General features: G+C 39.0%; 1 protein-coding gene across 2 annotated transcripts in view; it reads left to right on the top strand.

The window, feature by feature from the left end:
* Positions 1-19,343, top strand: part of LOC138939095 (C-Maf-inducing protein) — a 31,767-nt gene extending 12,424 nt beyond the window's left edge. For both annotated transcript variants that reach the window (XM_070306631.1, XM_070306630.1), the window contains 8 exons: positions 11,710-11,895; positions 13,090-13,512; positions 13,726-13,874; positions 13,941-14,021; positions 14,116-14,368; positions 15,369-15,626; positions 15,794-16,094; positions 16,578-19,343. In XM_070306631.1, coding sequence (XP_070162732.1) covers positions 11,710-11,895; positions 13,090-13,512; positions 13,726-13,874; positions 13,941-14,021; positions 14,116-14,368; positions 15,369-15,626; positions 15,794-16,094; positions 16,578-16,702 — 1,776 coding nt within the window. In that variant the 3' untranslated portion in view covers positions 16,703-19,343. The remainder of the gene's footprint in view (positions 1-11,709; positions 11,896-13,089; positions 13,513-13,725; positions 13,875-13,940; positions 14,022-14,115; positions 14,369-15,368; positions 15,627-15,793; positions 16,095-16,577) is intronic.
* The last annotated feature ends 8 nt before the right edge of the window (positions 19,344-19,351 follow it).

Raw genomic sequence — 19,351 nt, 5'->3', positions numbered from 1 at the left:
GTGGTAGATTAACATATACATATATATATATACATGTCAATTTATCAATATGTTCGGCCGTAGATGACGAAATTTTTCAAGGCTGAGACGTTTCTCACGCGCATTCGCTCGTTCATAAATCATTGCGGACGATCATTATTAGCTTGTATCGCGATTTTTTTGCTCGTTTACGCGTTATTAAGTGACAAGAACGAGCGTTACAATAAAAAGAATATCGATGCCCATATCAATGAATTCATTATACCGCGGTCGCTTCACTCGCGAATAAATCGAGGATCGTTATTAATTTAATTCGTGTTATTTAGCACCCAGTAAATAATCGAGTAATATAATAGCGGATTTGTTATTGACTCACGATTATTATTTACATAAACGGTCCCGAATTGCAGATTTCCTGTTTATAAATAATCGCGAGGGACTATTGACGTAAACGCGTTAATATTTGATATAATATATTTTCTTTTCATTAAATAAAATGCGAGTAATAACAACGCTGTAAATCCTCGCGGGGATACGCGAAATGGTCATGTAAAAAGAACGGATATTATCCACTTTTATATAAAAGAAACAATCGCGTGCACCATCATAAAGATTATATTATCAATGAAGAAAGACGTCGAGATTGTTGGAAATTTCACTATCTCGATCACATGCAATCAAGTGCGAACGATTAAGTCGAGTGCTTTGTTATTGGGCGAGAAAGAAAGATCTTACAATGTTTGTAGCATATCGTATGTCATTTTTTTTTATTGCTCTTCAATTGTTAATATTGCCATGAATATTAATTGTACATATCATTAACACGTCAACCTAAAGATTGTAAAACATTAGAAATTACCTTACACCGTATTACATATAATAATATGACTAAATCCTCCGATCGGATGGAGAATGCGTTAATGGCATTCGTTCCAAGCGCGATTAAACTCATTTTCGCGTAGATGAAAACAAACATATCGTGTGTGTGTGTGTCATCCTTCTGTGTTTCTGTAAATTAAAAAAAAAAAAAACGAGAAAAATGAAAAAAAAAATGTAAATTATATAAATATATTGGAAAATATCCTTTTTTATTACATACAATACATGTAATACGCCTTTTTGCGATGAACGAAAATTATGTCGCTATTGATAAAACGTCGAAAAGAGATTGATCTGCGAGAGTTATGGGGTTAAAATCCTCGACGTATCGCCTCGCACGGCACACTTTCTGTTCACGCACGGATCACGCGATGACGCGCATCTCCGAATCTCCGTCGAGAAGGAGATTCACGCGAGTTCGCCTCTGACCTCTTCGCATAATCGATACCAGGCAAACCGAGGCATACCGCGAAATATCGCCAGGGCGCCATTTCTCCTCCTTTGTCGTGGAAGGAGACACCGGAAGGAGATCGGCAAGACGAATCGCGCGGTCGGTGACACATACTCGGCATACATACACATAAACATACCCATGCATATATATGCGTCACAAGTCCATTAGAAAAGCTGTCCCTTTAAAACACAGTCTCTTCGATCGATTTAAAGATGAAATCTCTTTTTGATAAAAATGAAGGAGGTCACTGACTGCATCTTTTTAACGTTATACATATGTGTCGTTTATAAAAGTTCATTTGAATATAGTGAAAGAATGAATTTATAATGTTTTTTCTCTCTTCTTCTCTGAAATTTACTTTGCAAATTATTTTTCATTCGATTGTACGTGTTTTGACATTTTCGTTGGAGAAACATCGTCTCGAGACTCTCTCTCTGTACGGACAGTTTTGGGACAATTTATGCGTACATGACAACGCTATCGCGAACGAATTGGTACGAGCGAGTCGGATGATCGCTTGTGACGGGCGCGGTTCTCTATGCGAGCGAGCGTGCGTGCGTGCGTGCGTGCGTGCGTGCGTGAATGCATGCATGCGTATGTCGAGAGCGTGTGCTCTACTGACGTCAAAGCTGACCCTGGGCTACGTGTTCAAGTAGCGGCCGTCTCGCTCTTTGCGCTAACGTCTTGTAAAATACCTGTCGGTCGCTCGCTTTTCGTGGCCGGGAATGCCATTGGCGAGAATCCCTTGTCGACGCACGAGAAACAATGGCTCCTGTATGAAGGAGCTGTGTACCAAGCTGTGTACCAAGGGGAGAGATGTAGAAGAGATATGCGCGAACCGCGTAAAAGCTACTGAGAAATCTTGAAGGATTCTGATTAATCGCTGGCTTCAATCCAAGTCGAAGATCGAGAGATACGCACGTGATAAAAAAAAAAAAAAAAAAACAGCAAGAAATAAGACGTAGAAATTTAATTGAGCAAACACTTTAATTTTCGATGACTCTTGCAGTAAAATACACTAATTGACTCTTCAAATAACTTGAAGAAAAAGATTGTGTAAAAATGGGAAAAATAATGGGAAGATAGAGTTGAGAAAAAAGAAAACTATGGAATAATGGAAGAAGAAAAGAACGTGTATCGAAGAAGAAGAAGAAGAAGAAGAGAAGAGATAATCACAGCAGATACTCATCGCTCTCAAACCTTTACGCAGTTGCGAATGATGGAATTATTAACATTTGAATCATTGAGATACGGAGAGTATGCCAAAACTATCGTTGATGGAAATACGAGAATTTCCGAATTCGAGTAACTTTTTCTCTCTTCTCGCAACGTCTCGTTTCACGTTTTAACCGTGAGGGAGCTTTTTTCGAAATTATGGCGATATGAAAAACGATGTATAATACAAACGTACAAAAAGACATTGCACATATATACAATATATGTGCAATGTCGAAAATAATTAAATAATTTCGGAGACGTAATGGAATATCCTGTATAATTATAGACATTGGATAAATTTCTGTATATTATTTTAAATTCCGTTAACGAAGCGCAAAGTAGCTTAAAGTATCAGAGACAACGAGAGGCGATGGTTCCGACAAGCTAAATCATTTTTGCAGCTGTTGAACACGAACCGGTAGAACAATCCGGTACCGAGTATAGTTTCTCGGATAAAACGCGAGCGTGGAATTTCAATAGCTCCCAATTAGCGGTTGCAAAACGCCGTGGCATAGTGTAAATGAATGTAGTACATCTCAGCTTATATTACAATTAACGACTAAATGGGAGATGCGTAGATGCGTTTGAATCGTCCTCCTCCGTAGCGCTGAGCCGAATACGAAAATGTTTAACAGCGACTTTTATCATCGACCGAGTCCCGATACGAGAAAATGTATGAATTTCAGGAATGTAGTTACGAAACTCGTTAAAGTCGAAAGTGAAAAAAGGCGAGTTAACTTTTAAAGTTAATATCCTGCGGGAGGGAGACTAGATTATTCAAACTGCTAGTAGTTAATAAGTACGAAAGTCGGTAAACCTCTCTCTTCTTCTCTTTTTATCGAAGAGCCACGTGCTGCGGTTATTAATTGCCGCATTTATTAATTCTATGTAACATCATTTAAATTACATGAAAAATTCTCTGTATTTTTTTTTTTTTTTTTTTTTTTTTTTATATCGCGCAGCTCTTACTAACATGAATGTATAAGAATGGCAAGCGATTCCGGCCATCTCCTATTGTATGCTGATTTCCCTTGACGATAAATTTTTGCGTATTTGTAATAAGAACGTTGAACGACGCTTAACGCGACACATGGAAATTCGTATATCCGCTTTATCTGAAATAACGCGCGAGGAACACATAAAACAATGGCAGGGTGACGCAGCGCCTAGCTTTTACGGCGCCGCTGTTAGCAGCCGTAAAAATACTAGCTCGTTTTCGTTTGCCTCTTGGAACATGAAAGGACTCGTAAAGCAGCCGTCTCGCATCGTTTGGCAGGCAAACATTTGGCGCGAGCTGGAACAGAGAAGTGGAGCGCGTTGAAAAATTTCAATTATCGTTCAGATCGTAAATAATTTCGTAAAGCCCCGTACGTTTCTCCCTCCGAAATCGTTGGGATGTTAATTTTTCTACGAGACCCAAGATTGCGAGTTCTTTTTAAGAATCCCATAATGAAAATGTAATGAATTTTCGCATGAACGTGAAATTTTTTCGAGAAAACAAATTATAATATTCTAAAGCGATACGTATGTTAGACAAGTATGTGATTTATAACGTTGCGATCATGTACGTATTGTATGCCATTGAACGTTGCTTCTAGATCGTACGTCTTATATTATTAAGCGACGCAAATGTAATAAAAAAAAAGTTAACGAAAAAACTTGATTTACTATTATCTAGCGCTATGTAAATCATATAAACGACAATACATCTATCATGAAAATTTAAACATAAAATGCTTGATATATGATAAATGTTGACGTTTGACGTAAGCATTACGAATTAATTATGAAAGATAAATGATTAACTCAAGAGGCGTGTATATTGAAGCGCGCTCTTAAAATAAATTAAAACAAATTAAATTTACGGATTAACTGATTGCGCTGTCGTGAATTTAAAGATTAAAAATCTAAAAGCACGATTTGATTTAAATTTATAGTCTATATATTTTCAAGGAATAAAGCGGAGAGAGACAGATTTAATCAAAATCGCTGCCAGTATGTTTGCACATTCTTTTACGATAAATTTTATTAAATCTACGAGTGAGATGCAACAAGATTTCATCGTATTTGATAATTCGAGCATTAGTGCTTACGGTGGTATTGAAACGTTAATCGATTTTCGTCACGTCGCGAAAACTTCGTTACTCGATGCAACAATTTTCAAGTAACATAATTGCGTATGCCATGCACGAGAATGAATCGCGAGAGATATTCGCGTTTGTATCCGTATATATGTATTGTATATGGTATACATGTGTACATATATATATACCATGCGAGGACAGTTAAAGGGTTAATTCCGAATGGATATAAAAAAACGGAGGAAGATAAATCATCGCGTATACCAGGTATATAAATATGAAATCGGAATTTTTCTATAGAAAATACACGTTTATTGTATGAAAATGATTAAAAATATTTTATTCGAATTATTGCCCATTGCTAGCTATACATTTTTCCCATCTCTCTGACAATTTGTGGATGCCACGTCAAAAAAACTGTTGCTCCTTTGAGGCAAATCAGTCATCGAGCCATTTTCGTACATTTTCGTAAGAAGTGAAGCGCTGCTCACAGCAAGTGCGTGTCCCATCGATGCAAATAAGTAGTAATCGGATGGAGCCAAGTCTGGTGAGTAAGCCTCATGCGAAAGTATTTCCCAATTAAACGCCTCAATCGTTTCCTTGATCGGTTTTGCTGTGTGCGATGGTGCGTTATCATGAAGCAAAATCACTTTGCGTTGCCTCTTTTGATATTCTGGTCGTTTTTCACGCAAAGCTTGATTCAAATCGATCATTTGTTGTCGGTAGCGTCATCCTCATCCAACAATGTTCGCAATTCGCTGTCTTCAAACTTTTTCGGTGGTCTTGCACGTTCTTCGTTTCTCACGTCAAAATCGCCACTTTTGAATTTTTTAATCCACTCAAAGCACTGTGATTTACCAAGAGCATGCTCACCGTAAGCTTCGACAAGCATTCGATGCGATTCTGCAGCAGTTTTCTTCAAATGGTAACGGAAAATCAATGCTGTCCGCAAATCGTAGTTTCCAGGCACAAAATTCCACATGTTCAACGCTATTAAAAACTATGCTGTTGTATGAAACTTGTATTGTTGTGAGTTGAAAATCTTTATCAGATGTCAAAACAAGAAAATGGCGCCAATGACGCGGTTTGACGGCAATTACATTGACAGCTAGGACCATCTATGGGCAAATTCCGGTTTCATATTTACATATCTGGTAGCTAGCTGAACATACGCATTCCGCATTCGCCGATGTATGACAAAAGAAGAGACGAAAGAAAGAGGGAAAGGATATAGAGAAAGAGACGGAAAAGTTTTATTCACGGCAGAATAAAACTGCTACGTGCAAATGCAGGAATTTATATTTTGGCGAGGTGAACTGGAGAAAGAAGATGTCACCGACAGCTAAGTTTTAGCTATATCAATACGCGCGCCTTATGATTTCGTGTCGAATTTAATGGCAAATGCCACTGTTCGATCAATCGATGTATCTTAATGTCGATATCTATTCGCCATTTAGCACGTCAATTTAACGAAATTGCTCAGTTGAGAATGTCGAAGAAGAAATTTGAACATCTTTTTAAAAATATCTATTTATGGCAATAATATCTACATAAATTAATATTATAATTTAAACAGTTTTCTTAAACTAAAGATCTTTTCTTTAAAATTCCAAGAATACTTTTCGTATATCAAGATATTTCTTTGAACATTTGACGGAGGAGATTCTTTCAAATGTATCGTAAAATGTGTCGATCGCGGCATCGCTATTAAACTCATTCGAAAACACTTGACGTTACGTTGATAAGAACATCCGAGTGACTCACGTTAGAAATATGTATTATACATGCCGCCATATGTAGTGACTTTTTAATAAGCTTCGTTCGTTTCGTTATTTCGTAGTAGGAGAAACTGTTATTTAACTGCCATTCAATCTTTTGTGCGAGTAATAAAAATAATACACACACACACACATTTTCTTGCAGCTTCGAACTTTCGCAATTTATTGCAATTTATATCACAAATAAATTAATAAATGTATGTGAGGTGTGATTGAAAATATGCGGATATGATAGATACACCGCGGCAGGAGCAATTCCGATCTCGTTTCGCGATTCATATCGTACATCATCCCGCTTGGGAAAACTGTTTATATGTTACCAATATCTCCCGGGGATATTTCGAATCGCAATCTGCTATCACTCGCCAACAATCGATTTATTTCACCGCTCGTCTCGTTTATCTTGTATTGTTTTCGTCGGTGCGATTCGTCGGGCTGGCGACGATTCTTTTACGGGCGCGGATTATTTTGAAATTCGCGCACCGATGTGCGTATTACTTGCGTCCTCTCTACGGGGTAGTTGGATGATTTTTTTAACGAGCTGAACCTAAGCGACACTTTTTACAAAGAAAATTTTTCTAATCATATTTTTCACTTTTTATATTTCACACTTTATTTAAAAAGATTGATAAAGTCTGAAATATTGATAAGAAAAAAGATTGCGCTCGTCAAACAACAATAGTTTCGAAATATTTTTAACGGAAAAACAATGAAAGTATATTGCAATAAATATTCGTATTTAATTTGCGAATAGGATTTACAAAGGGGTTTATGCAAGTGTTAAAATGATTCTGTTTATGCATCGGACTCTCGCGACTTCGTTAAATATAGGGATACATGTGTAACTCACGTAGTAACAGTTCGGGATTTTGAAAGGACAAGGGAAAACGGCAAACACGCGAATCGATAAACTTGCAACAATACAGAGGCGGACGGCGCTTCGTTCGTTTCCGTGCTATAAGCGAGTTGTTTATCAAACGCACGATCCACGTGTATTCAGTTCGGAATTAAAGGCGACGATTCGGATCAACGATCTCAATTGTGAACGTCTGAAATAATGAAACGAAAATTCTCATCGACTGTACATACACTCGTTTTCGATTAATTAATCCTACCGTTATCGCAAAGGGAGGCAAAGTGAGAACTTTTTATACAGGTATATAACAATTCGCTTATTCATATAAAACGAAAATATATGTATATAATTTCCTCTTTATAAAATTAAATATATGAAACGCGAGACGGACGCGATAATAATTGTTCAGTACTGTTGCTTTGCGACGACGATTAAAATAAAATTATATTTTAATCTATTTATTTCGTTTAGCAGGAAAATTTAATTAAAAATTTGATGACATTTGGCCGGTTTAATACAGTATTATCCAAATTGTTCGCAATCGGTATTTTCATTTTATTCATTATTATGCTACTCTTTCGCAAGCAGAAAGTTGCATAACTTTGCATTATAATCGATAGATGACAAGAAAATGATAGCGACACACTCACGATATCGTGGCTCGCGTACCTTGTGTCTTACACGACAAATTGGCCACGTGCATTCTGCAACACGTGCCGGTGACATTTCCACCTTCCTTTACAATTCGACTTTTATCGCGATATGAAATCGAGAGACTTCCTGTTATACAGAAATGCATTACGCAGGAGGAACGAATGAATTGCGCGACGATATTCTAGGAAAGTAACTGTCGAGTTTGTGTCACAATATTATATTCCCGTTACAGACGTAAGTCATATTGTACGTCATGTACCTCCGGTCTCCTTTTGAACTTCATTGGCTTTACGTAAAGCCGTTGACAATTATAATACAATAGATGTAAATTCCCTTCGACCAATGTAGAGGCAAAATTTCACCGATACGAACGTCTGCGTCATAATTTTAAATTTTCTTCATTGGATTCAGATGCATTGTCGTAAGAGTTTCATTAATTTTTTCTAATTTAATTGATTTAATTTTCAATTATCTAGAATAAATATTATATTTTAACTAACAATAAGAGAGAATTTTTGAGAAATTTTTTACATCTACTGTTACTTTGCGAGTATTCCATGGCACCTATTCCAGATCGACGTTCCGAAAGTTGAACGTTCGTAAAATGGTCGTTATTTGTGCGCTTGTAGTATTATTTATGAGTAACGACACGAAAGCGGTGTGCCAATTTATCTGACTTTTATTTTTCTACATCGCGCAATTTCGTCCATTAATCTGCAGTTGAACATCAATCGCGACAGGAAAACATTGCGAATCGCCATCGTTTTGTTATATTGTATTTAAATATGTAAATGTATAGTATGCATCGATACAATATCGCGAATGCAACATTATCATTCCGCCTCTGCGCCAGATGTTAATGAGCAACTCATCATGTTTACGGTCCGATTGATCGCAGTTTCATCGATTATGCAATCGCGTGTCACACGAGTTACAAATAGGATATTGTAATTCAAAAGAGGAGATTCTACGGTGTCGAAAAACAGATATGAACAATGCAAATAATTTTCAGGTGTCTCTGTTAATTTAATGACAAGTCGGTGATAAATTTACATTTTGCTCACCAACGTGAGCTCTCACCAAATCAAGTTGGCGCGCGAATTTCATATTTGAAATTCTACGTACAGTTTGTTCTCACTCTATAATACAAGGAGGATACTTCTTTTTTAGGGATTGACGTTCGGCAGCCTTAATACTGCCGTATTGTACGTATTGTAAGATAGCGTTGTCCGTTGTTTCTTATTAATTATAGAAGCTCGTAATATGCACGGGACGCGTATTCACTTATCGCGTACGAAATATCGATCTAAATACACGAGGGGAGAGGATTAAAGTTATGAAAATAATATCCGCAATCGCGCGAGTATCGAGTCACTATTATGAAAGTACGAGGAATTTTACAATTACTTTTGAGTTGAATAATTGGCACAAATTAAGTTTCGTTATCGTTTGCGTCACGCATGAATATGCACGATGCATGCATATTCATGGCAGTCTTTGTAACACAGATGCATAAAGAAAGCGTGGAAGCCGTTTACAAAAGATGACCTTGGATCAGAAGATACAGAAAAAAAAAGTTGTATATTATTCACGTTGTGCGCGCGCCCTTTGTAACGGCGAGTGCTCCCAGCGCTCGGATTTTTTTTTTTTTAAGCGCGTCACACAAGTGCCCATTTTCTCTCCGTAAACAACGAATTTTATCAATACATGAAAATGCACGGACTTTTTTTAATAAATGCAAATTGTAATTGATCTTAAAATATATGATTCATAAAATATAGCACTTATTTATATTTTATATTCGTTTTAAAAAAATCGTAATCTAATCATTTAATTATCATTTATAGTCGAGCAAATCAAATAAATCATTCTCGATTATTCTTTATAAATGCATATACTTATAGCCCTCGAGATTTCTGCCGCAGCATGAACTTTTTTTGTTTTCTCTTTTCACATTAGAAACAATTGTCTGCATTTATCTCTCATTGTATACGATGCGGCATCGAAAGATACATGATGTAGCTTCTTAATGGATCTTTTCCCTCCTATTACTGTCTCCTTTTCTTTTCTCCATCTTCGCACACTTTTTCCAACAATCAGATTTTCTAAAGTCAAAATACACGAAGAATAACACATCTGGTTACACAGAGACGCGAATTGTGATCGCTCTGAAAAGAGCGCAAAAGATATTGCGCGAATTCCGGCGCGATCGGCACCGTGTCGCTTTTGGCCGCATTTAGCGAGGGGATGCGGTGTCCTAGATTCGGCCAAGTCTGTTCCAACCAGTCGTTCAACCCTCGGCCTAGATTCGCCCTGTGCTGACGTCACTCACTATTCCACACGCAGGTGCTCTCGCGTCTCTGTACTAGTCGCCCGATATCACGTTTACACACACACACACACACGCGCGCGAGCGCGCGCGGTCCGGCATTCACACACAAGTATTCATACATACGCGACATACATACACACGTACACGCGCATGCACGACTACGTCATCCCCTGTACAGTCTCAGAACTCGAGACACCGTTTGAGTGACGCGCGAACCAGGGCGCATTGTCCTCGTCAGGTCGTATTATATTATGCAACTTCTCCCTCGATTCGTCGTCCCTTTCTCTTCCCCGCCTCTCTCGCAATAGTTCCGTTCCTTCGCCAAGTCGGCTTTTTTTTGTTGCCACGACCAGATTCGCCGGTATTCGCTTTATACACATTCACGCGTTTCGTTATGACAAGTGTGATTACGTCATTTCTAGAGACCGATTGCGCGCCCAAAGCCATGTGTTGACATTAACTCGAAGCTGCTATTAGATTGGTGCAAGAAAGTCTCGTATTTTGTATCTCAATTAAAGTTAAAATAATTTCGAATAATAATTTTTTATTAATCAAAATTAATCGTAATTATATATATATATATATATATATATATAACCATTAACTCTTTAATACATTTTTGTAGTTTATAAAAAAATTCTTCAGTCCTCTATTTAAAAAATTTATAAATTAGACAAAAGGAAAACAGAATTTAATAGAAAAATAATGAATTTTTTGCACATATAATATTTTATTAGTTTCCTTGGATCATAATTGAAATTATAATACGGATGAGATTAATAACGCTCTTTTCGTCTTTGATGTAATAACTAATGCTGGCTAATTTTAAAACTGCTGTAAGTAAATTCGTATATAGCATTTTACCCTTCAATTATCGTTATTATAATAATGAATATAGTAATGATTTTCGCGGAATTACGTGCGAGCGTTCTTATTATATCTGCTAAACACTAATAGATAAATTTATGTAAACGGCAATGACGTTCATGTCGAGTTTATACGTTAAAAACAATACTAATAATTCATGATTACGTATGTCAGAAAAATGAAAATGATTGATGATTGAAGTGCAAATAATAGGTTTCTCTTGAGATTATGTTCTTCCGCAATAAAAAACAAAATACCATTTCGAAGTTAGACTAAATATTCGTTATAAAATTTTTCTTGCTCTCTCTCTCTCTCTCTCTCTCTCTCTCTCTCTTTCTCATAAAAGGAGAATATTACCGATGAAAATTTTTTATTGTTTGTAAAATGATGTTTCAAAAAAATAAATACAAGATAATTGTGGCTTGATTACAAGATCGCTGTTACATTGTTTTTATCCTGCAACTTCATTATATAATAAGCGAAATTATACTAATGTCTCGCAACAATGTTAATCCGATAACATTATTATCTTACAATCATATATATGGTATATATATTTATATGAAAATTTCTTTGGCAAATCTCAAATTTCATTTATTTGTCTGTTTCAGCTGACAGGTTTTCTTCAACAACCTGTTCCGTACAGCAGCATGTCGGAGGTCCGAAAGTACGTTGTCGCCAGATGGGATCCCGCATATAAGAACTGTCTCAGCATCGTTTTGCCGGATGGCTCGCTTCTTCTACAAGCCAGCAACGCTTATACGAGGGATCAGTGGTATCACTCGATATTGTGGAAAGTATGTTAAAAAAGTAGCACCATCGACTTACTCGAATTGTTTTCAATGACATAATTGTATAAAGCGTTAACATTTTTTAATATAATTAAATAATATTTATTAATATTAATAATTCAATTATATTTATTTAAATAAGTAGTTATGTGAAACGAACTAAAATTAAATTGGTTTTAATTTTAATATTTCACCTTGTCATATTTCACTGCCATGAAAATTTGTCATTGCTTGCTTATTGCATTAGTAGCTATAATGAATAACGATGGGGGAGAAAATAATTTTTATTTCTCATTTTGTTTAACTCGTAACATTTTAAGCGAACAATAGAGCACCGTGTTTATTTCTTTTTTCTTTTTTCTTTTTTCGAAGACGATTGATATTATTCACACGAATGCACGAACGTTGATATCAAATATTTTTTTCAATATCGGCTCTTTCCGACGTTGATCGGCGGTGAACGCGACAACGCGACAACGCGAGTAAGCGCGGTTGTTATTAACGTCCGACAATTGTAAGGCTGAAAGAGGAGGAAGTAATAACGTCGTCGCGTGAGGCGAACGTTCTCGATTGTCCTCGGTTGTATCAAATCTCCCGGATACTCCCAATATTTTATAGCAAAGCTGCGGCGAACAGTATAACATCCGACTGAGAATAATCAGCGGCCTCTCGCGTCGTGGCTTTTACGACGAGTAAATCGCAACGGTTCAGGTTGATGATAACGATTGATTGAATTTTATCGTTTACGGTGTCGTATCCCCCCGTTAGGAACATTGTTCGTACATTGACAGTTGGATATTGTCGATTGTATTCGAAGAGAGAGTTTTGTTTCGTTCCAGTTTTCATAGACACGAGAGATGTATTGCAATATTTCACATTTACCATAAGATTAAATTAATCCTTAATTAATCCACACACAATTTCTCTGTCTTTAATTAATTATTTATTGTTGACACGAAAATCGTTGTAATATGACAGGTCTGAAAGAATTAAGATCTCTACTTTCCTTATCGCGCGCACGTGTTCATTACATTTACATAAATATCATTTCGTTATTATAATAATAATTATCACGCATCTCTCTTCTCTCTGATCTCTAGAGAGCTTCTTGCTTCCAAATTCTTATTAATGAGCTCGTTATTAAAAAAGCTGAACTCGTGGTAAGTAAAATCAAAAACCAATTTCTTTGTCTGTTCATAGAAAAGCATTTTCAAATACCAACATCTGGTGTCCACGAGCACCCGGGAAGAGGTGATATTGCGCGAGTTGCGAATCATGGTAGACTTCGCTCTGTGGACGCCGCTCCAGGACGAGAGGGTGGCGGGCGCACCGCTGGAGGCAGTCGCCAAACTGTTGGAGGAGCCCGACACCGATCCGGATACAAACGCGAAGATCGAGGCAACCGTTCGCGATCGCAGGAGCTGGGCAGAAGCCGTGCTCTCCGTGGTGGCACCGCTTCTGGAAAAGGCGGCTCCACCGGCGGCCCTCGCGAGAGCTCTCGCCAGACTAGCTCAACAGCATCCGCGATCGCAATTGGTCCCGATGCTCGGTTCGGCGATCACGAGATGCCTAAAGCACACCGTTGACTTTGGCAAATCGCCGGACATGAGGAAGTTGCTGCAGGTAAGGCGAGCGAAAAATCGACGACACTATTACTATGTACTATGTAGTCCCTGGCGTTAATTAATTTACAGTTTGATTATAGCATGGAATTTAGGTCGAGAATCTATATCAAACTTTTGCTATTCTATTAATTTTAATTGTACGGCGATTGCTAAATTATGATAAACGATATCGCGGTCGTAATCTGCGGTGTTGCTTCGCGTATGTATATAGGTGTTCGTCGCCGCTTTGTACCAGAACAACGACGGCGAGCAAGCGATCAGGGATTACATGTCGTCGGTTCACGGGCCGGGTAGCGATTGCCCGCATCCGAGGGTACTTCCCAATCTCGTATCCATCTGTGTCGCGGCTATATTCCACAGGTAAGTCCATCGTTACAAACGGGAATGACGATTCGACATATTCAACGTCACCGATTTTCCTCGCAGATTCGAAGCGTCGAATCGCGTATCGTCCAACGAGGATAAACTGCCGCCGTTGCAGTGCTACTTGCTCGTATTGAACATCGCGTAAGTATTGCATAAAGAAATTCGTTTGCGCGTTTAATCGTTTAAATTTCCAGCTCTGAATTCATCTATCGAGAAACGACGTTTTCTTTTTCAGATCCGAATACGCCGATTGGCGTCCGGGTCTCGGGGCGCTCTTGCAGCCCGTTCCGTTCCCGGAGGAGGCTCTGGCCGTGAGGGAGGTGCAGGAGTCCGTGTTGACGCGCGTGATGCAACGACTGGCAAAGGACCCGCGATGCACGGTGCATCGCGTTTTGCTGCCCGTCCGAGAACCGCGTCCAGGCTGGATCCATATCGCCGCGCCGTCCAGCCCAGCCTGTCCAGATCGCGGAGAACTGTTCGGCGAGATGGTGAGAGATTCTTCCCAATATATATTTTTCTTTTTCTCCGAAAATAACGTTACATTTCGCGTATCGTTTATTAATGTCATTTGACATGCGACATTTGCGCTACCGCATTGAAATGTAAAAACATTTCGGATTTCTTTAGCTTTAAAAGTTTGATTAAAATCAATTATAATAACAAAATTACGTATCTATAAAGATTTTTCGCGCGCGTACGTGGACGGTTTTTTTTATCTTAAATATTTAATATGACCGTGAAGAAGTTCAGGGAAAGACACGTGAACGATATTTATATATCTTCCACTTTTTACGATCTCGTATAAAACGTTCGTCTCGCATTTTATACATTTGGGTCACATTTGGTGAGAGATATAAATATCTCTAACGGCGTATAGGGAGACGCGGACGGATATGCGCAATTATCGCGCTTATCGGCACCGAATTTATCCGCACGTGAAATGATTGTAACGCATTTAGCGTATCGTAATCTCGCGAGCCAGGCGTTTCGAATCCCCGGCCTCCGCGCGATAACACCGACAATAAGATTTGTTGTTCAGAAGCGATTCATCTCTCGAGGGAATAGAGCGGCGTTTATTCTCACGGCGATTCGATCGGAGGTCCATTTCAATATTCATCAATCGGCCTCTTTTCTGGCTATACGGGCGCGCGCGACTTCAATGGTAGCTGTATTGACAGCATCCATTCCAATCTCTCGAATATAACCACGGAACTGAATCGCCGCCGCTGTGCGGAATTAATGAGGTCTGCCGGATGATTGCGGGAAAGTGAACGGGGAATCGGAAAGCGTTTCTCCCGCGCATTCATCACGATGGATGAATTCGATCGGATAAATTTTACTCTCGATTATAGTTGGTTTTATCGTGGAGAAATTTTAACAGAGACAACTCAAAATCGAAAAAGAAAATTATTTCCAATCCAATTTATTTATAATACACAAAAAATATTACGCAAACGCGTAAATACTAAATCGCTACTTTCGCAATAGCTGACAACTCTGCTGGCATGTTGCTGTCGGCGAAAGAGGTTCATCGCGTCCCTGCTGAAGCAGGCTGGGGACGATTGCATTTTACTGGCGGTGCGGGGCTGTGATGCCGCGCAGGAAGCGCTCTGCTTGATGCTCGAATGGCGTTTATTGCCGAACGAGGAGGCGAGACTTCAGATAGTCAACGCGCTCGAGTCTACGGAATCCGGGAAGGAGCGCTATGCCGCTCTGTGCCAGAGGCAGAAGAATCTACAGGAGCTGGTAAGGGTCGTCGCGAATCGTTTTATTCCGTTAGACGGCGCGGAAAATTGCACGCGCCGCGCGTCTTTGTGCCCTCGCTCTTCCGCGCGAACTCGACGATAAAACGTAGACTCTCTTATCACGCTCATGTACGCTCATATACGCGCATTTCATCTCGTTCTTGCCAGCAACAAAAGGGCGGACCGCGTAAACTGACGCTGCCGGTACGCGCGACCGACGCCGATGTCGCCCTTCTGCTGGGTGGTCGTGCCCTCGGTAATCTCGAATGCCTCAGCTTAGCCTTCACCTCCGTGACGTCCGCGTGTGCGGAACAGCTGATCAAGCTGCCGGCGCTGCGATATTTGAATCTATGGGCCACGCAATTCGGCGACGCTGGCCTACAGATGATCAGCGAGCATCTGCAGAAGCTACAGGTGCTCAATCTCTGCGAGACGCCCGTATCTGACAAAGGCATCTCTACGTTGGCCTGTAAGTATCCTGATTCCGAGAATCTAAGAATTCGGTAACAATCTAAATCGCATGACTTGAAAAAATTAATAATTAGTAATTCAAAAATTCTTAATTAATCATTTTAAAATATGAAGCAGATTAAGCTGAATTTTGAAAAATGTCTATCGACCAAGGGTTGACTATATATACAAGTTTTACTTATCAAAGGTTAAGAGTTGTAAATTGAAAAGCATGCGATTGATTACAAACAAATATCAAGAATGCGAACATGTCATATTGTGTGCGATGAAAAGAATGCAGAAATATTGGATTAATGTGTTTCTAATATCAAATCTCAATTAATATACATATATATATATATATATATATATATATATATATATATATATCGATTCTCTCTTATACAATATATAATATTAACTATTCGAGTTTTGATTTATTTTGACGAAATTTTTAAATTTATCGCTTGAAAAAAAAAGGTGCTTTTCCATTCTGTTGCAGCGTTAACTAGCCTAAGAAAGCTGAATTTAAACAGCACGAAGCTGTCAGCCCAGACATTCGAATCGCTGAAGAAACGATTGCCAGCTCTGCAAGAATTTGACGTTCGATACACGGAGGCCTGGTGACCCGAGGTTACATTCGGCACTTTGCCCATTGACGGTAGCGATCGTCGTGATATGAAAACGAAGAAACAACGCTAAGGCGCTTTGTCGTTCGGAGAAGATAATTCGAGAGATTGCCGACACGAAGCGACGTTATTGTCGTTCGTATTTTCGGTGTAATTAATTTAATGTCGAGCACGATTAATTCGTTCGTCCTGTTGTGACCTCGCTAGCTCGCGATCTGGCAAAACGATGATGGACTAGTCGGCGAGGCTCTATAAGAGAGGACGAACGAAGCATATTGTGAAACACACCGTGTGCAGGATGAATGAAGAAGAATCTTTTATCAAGTATTTATCGTATCATCGACGATGCTTATACTTGTACGGTTTACCCGCGTGATCGATGATTCGTTCTTTTCAGAGGGCGATAAGAATACGCGCGATGGATCGACGAACGTATCGATGAAAATCCATTAAAATGTATCTTCCTTTTATTTACAGTAGATATTATTTACTCGAAACGTTAGATATAAGAGTCCTCTTCCAAAGTCTCGAATCAGCGAGTCGATTCGACGATGTCGTCGCGAGGAATATTAATTTAAAGGCGTTTCCTTTTGCGTTGTCGAAAACACTTTTCAAAGACATTCCAGCGTTGCGAATTAAGACGTCAGTTTCCAGGAAAGCACTTGAATAAGCAAAGAGCGACATTTGCATAAAATGCGAGTCTAAACCGAACAAAGAGACGCGTGATCGCGTCGAAGAGTCGCGATCGAGGAGTATAAGTCGTTTGCACGGTAAGTTGTCGGAATGCGATTTGAAAATGGCAAAGGGATTATTTGCGCGCTAATATTGCGCGCGCACAAACACAAACACACGCACACATATAACACGATTGCCTTGACGCTATTCATTGTAAACAATCCGCGTTTAAGGATTTTGCGTTTTACACAAGTCTGAAGATCGACTTCATCTAGCATCAATTTTAATGGTAATTTCTGTAAGTCCTTCCTCTATCTATTTCTAGTTTTAAAGAAGCGGATTGTTTTCATCCGTATTTAATAAATTTCATCCGTCGAAATACATTAAAAGCGTAACGCGATATCTTCGTCTTTTTATCCGATCCTTTGTATTTTTTTTTATATTCGCGTATGTCACTTTTTAATGTTATTATTTTTGATAGAAATTAAGAATATATCGCTATTCGACTTTCGTTTATCAAACGCGTATGTCACTAACGCTCGTTCACCCCATTCACCATAAAGTTGAAAGTCGTTTAGATCCATCACATCGCGAAAAGACTCTCTTAACTTAACGGAGTGCGATGTTGGTAAAAATAGACGCTATTATTGACGGATAGTTTCACGTAATGAAAAACCACACAATTTTGCCTGCCTATAAGCTGACCTCTCTTACTGCAGACCAGAAAAGTCGTTGAACGGTTTATCAAATCATCATCCGATAGAGTCGACATTGATTGTAAGCGTCTTGCCAACGAAGGTTACAATAATGATGATGATGATGATGATAATGCGATGACCTTCCACGCGATCTTGGAAACAAAGACTGCTCCCAATCGAGTGTCAGCGCGTTGCTGGACCGCAACGTCGATCCTTTTGCAAGAAGTGTCCTTTCGCGAGGGACACTCTCAACTAATCTCCTTTCCGTTCAAGGCGTGCCCAACTGCCTTAATTAGCGAGTTCTGGGCGACCACTGCCACAACGCGCGCGTCGCGTCGGCGAACGCAATTTTATTCTAGAAAAAAAAAAAAAATTTATGATAGATCGCGCGCGGAGTTTCGCGTTTTATCGTATAAAGGCGAAGCTTCGAATTGCGGACGAAACGCGGAGTCACACTCGTGCATTTCGTTCTCTAGTGTAAATAGATAAGTAAATAATTAAGGAACGTTTTTCCTCTCCTGTTTCGCCTCGATTATTAATACGATTTTATGCGTAGATTTTAATAATTTATTCTCTAGTTAGAACCACTAGTTAGAACACTCTCGTATATAATATAATATTACATATATATCGCACGATCCAATTCTTGTATTAGCGCGAACACGAGTTTAGAGGATGATCGATATCTCGAATTTAGAGCGCGGATTAGGAAGAAGAGAGAAAAAGAGGATGCCCTTCGAAGGGCTGCAGGATAGAAGAAGGTAATCGCGGCGACGGCGATCGACAATTTCGCAAATTCTCGTCTCGAAATAATTGTAAAAGCGGCAAGGGAACAAGCATTGTAAGAAGACTGTTTACGTCAATTTCAATAAGGATCATTAACTTTAGGGAAAATTATACGATCGTTCGAGTTAATTCCTCAGTGTCACGTCTGTCTGAGCGAAGCAAATAAATTCGAATTTAATACCTCACACCATCCATTCTGTCGCGTCTCTCTCTTTCATTGGTCTCTCACCTCAGTGAAATCTCTGCGGTTCTGCCTTGGCTCTCACGACTCGCCAAGCGATATATACCATTTCTTTAAGTTTTATTCTCTCAAATCATTTTCTCGCCTATAATTCTGTAGCCGTTGTCGATGAAATCTGCAAAACATACTCTATTAGATGTGTTACGAGAATGTGTGTGATCGGAGTTTCAGCGTTAAATTATTAATATCGTATCTTTCTTTGACATTTTCATACGAATAAAGTGTTTAATCGAAGAACATTGGGCGC

The sequence above is a fragment of the Polyergus mexicanus genome, unplaced genomic scaffold (genome assembly GCF_030449975.1).
Source record: "Polyergus mexicanus isolate NDT 795.1 unplaced genomic scaffold, iyPolMexi1.0 SCAF_13, whole genome shotgun sequence".
NCBI lineage: Eukaryota > Metazoa > Arthropoda > Insecta > Hymenoptera > Formicidae > Polyergus > Polyergus mexicanus.
This window is presented reverse-complemented; position numbering and strand designations above follow the sequence as displayed.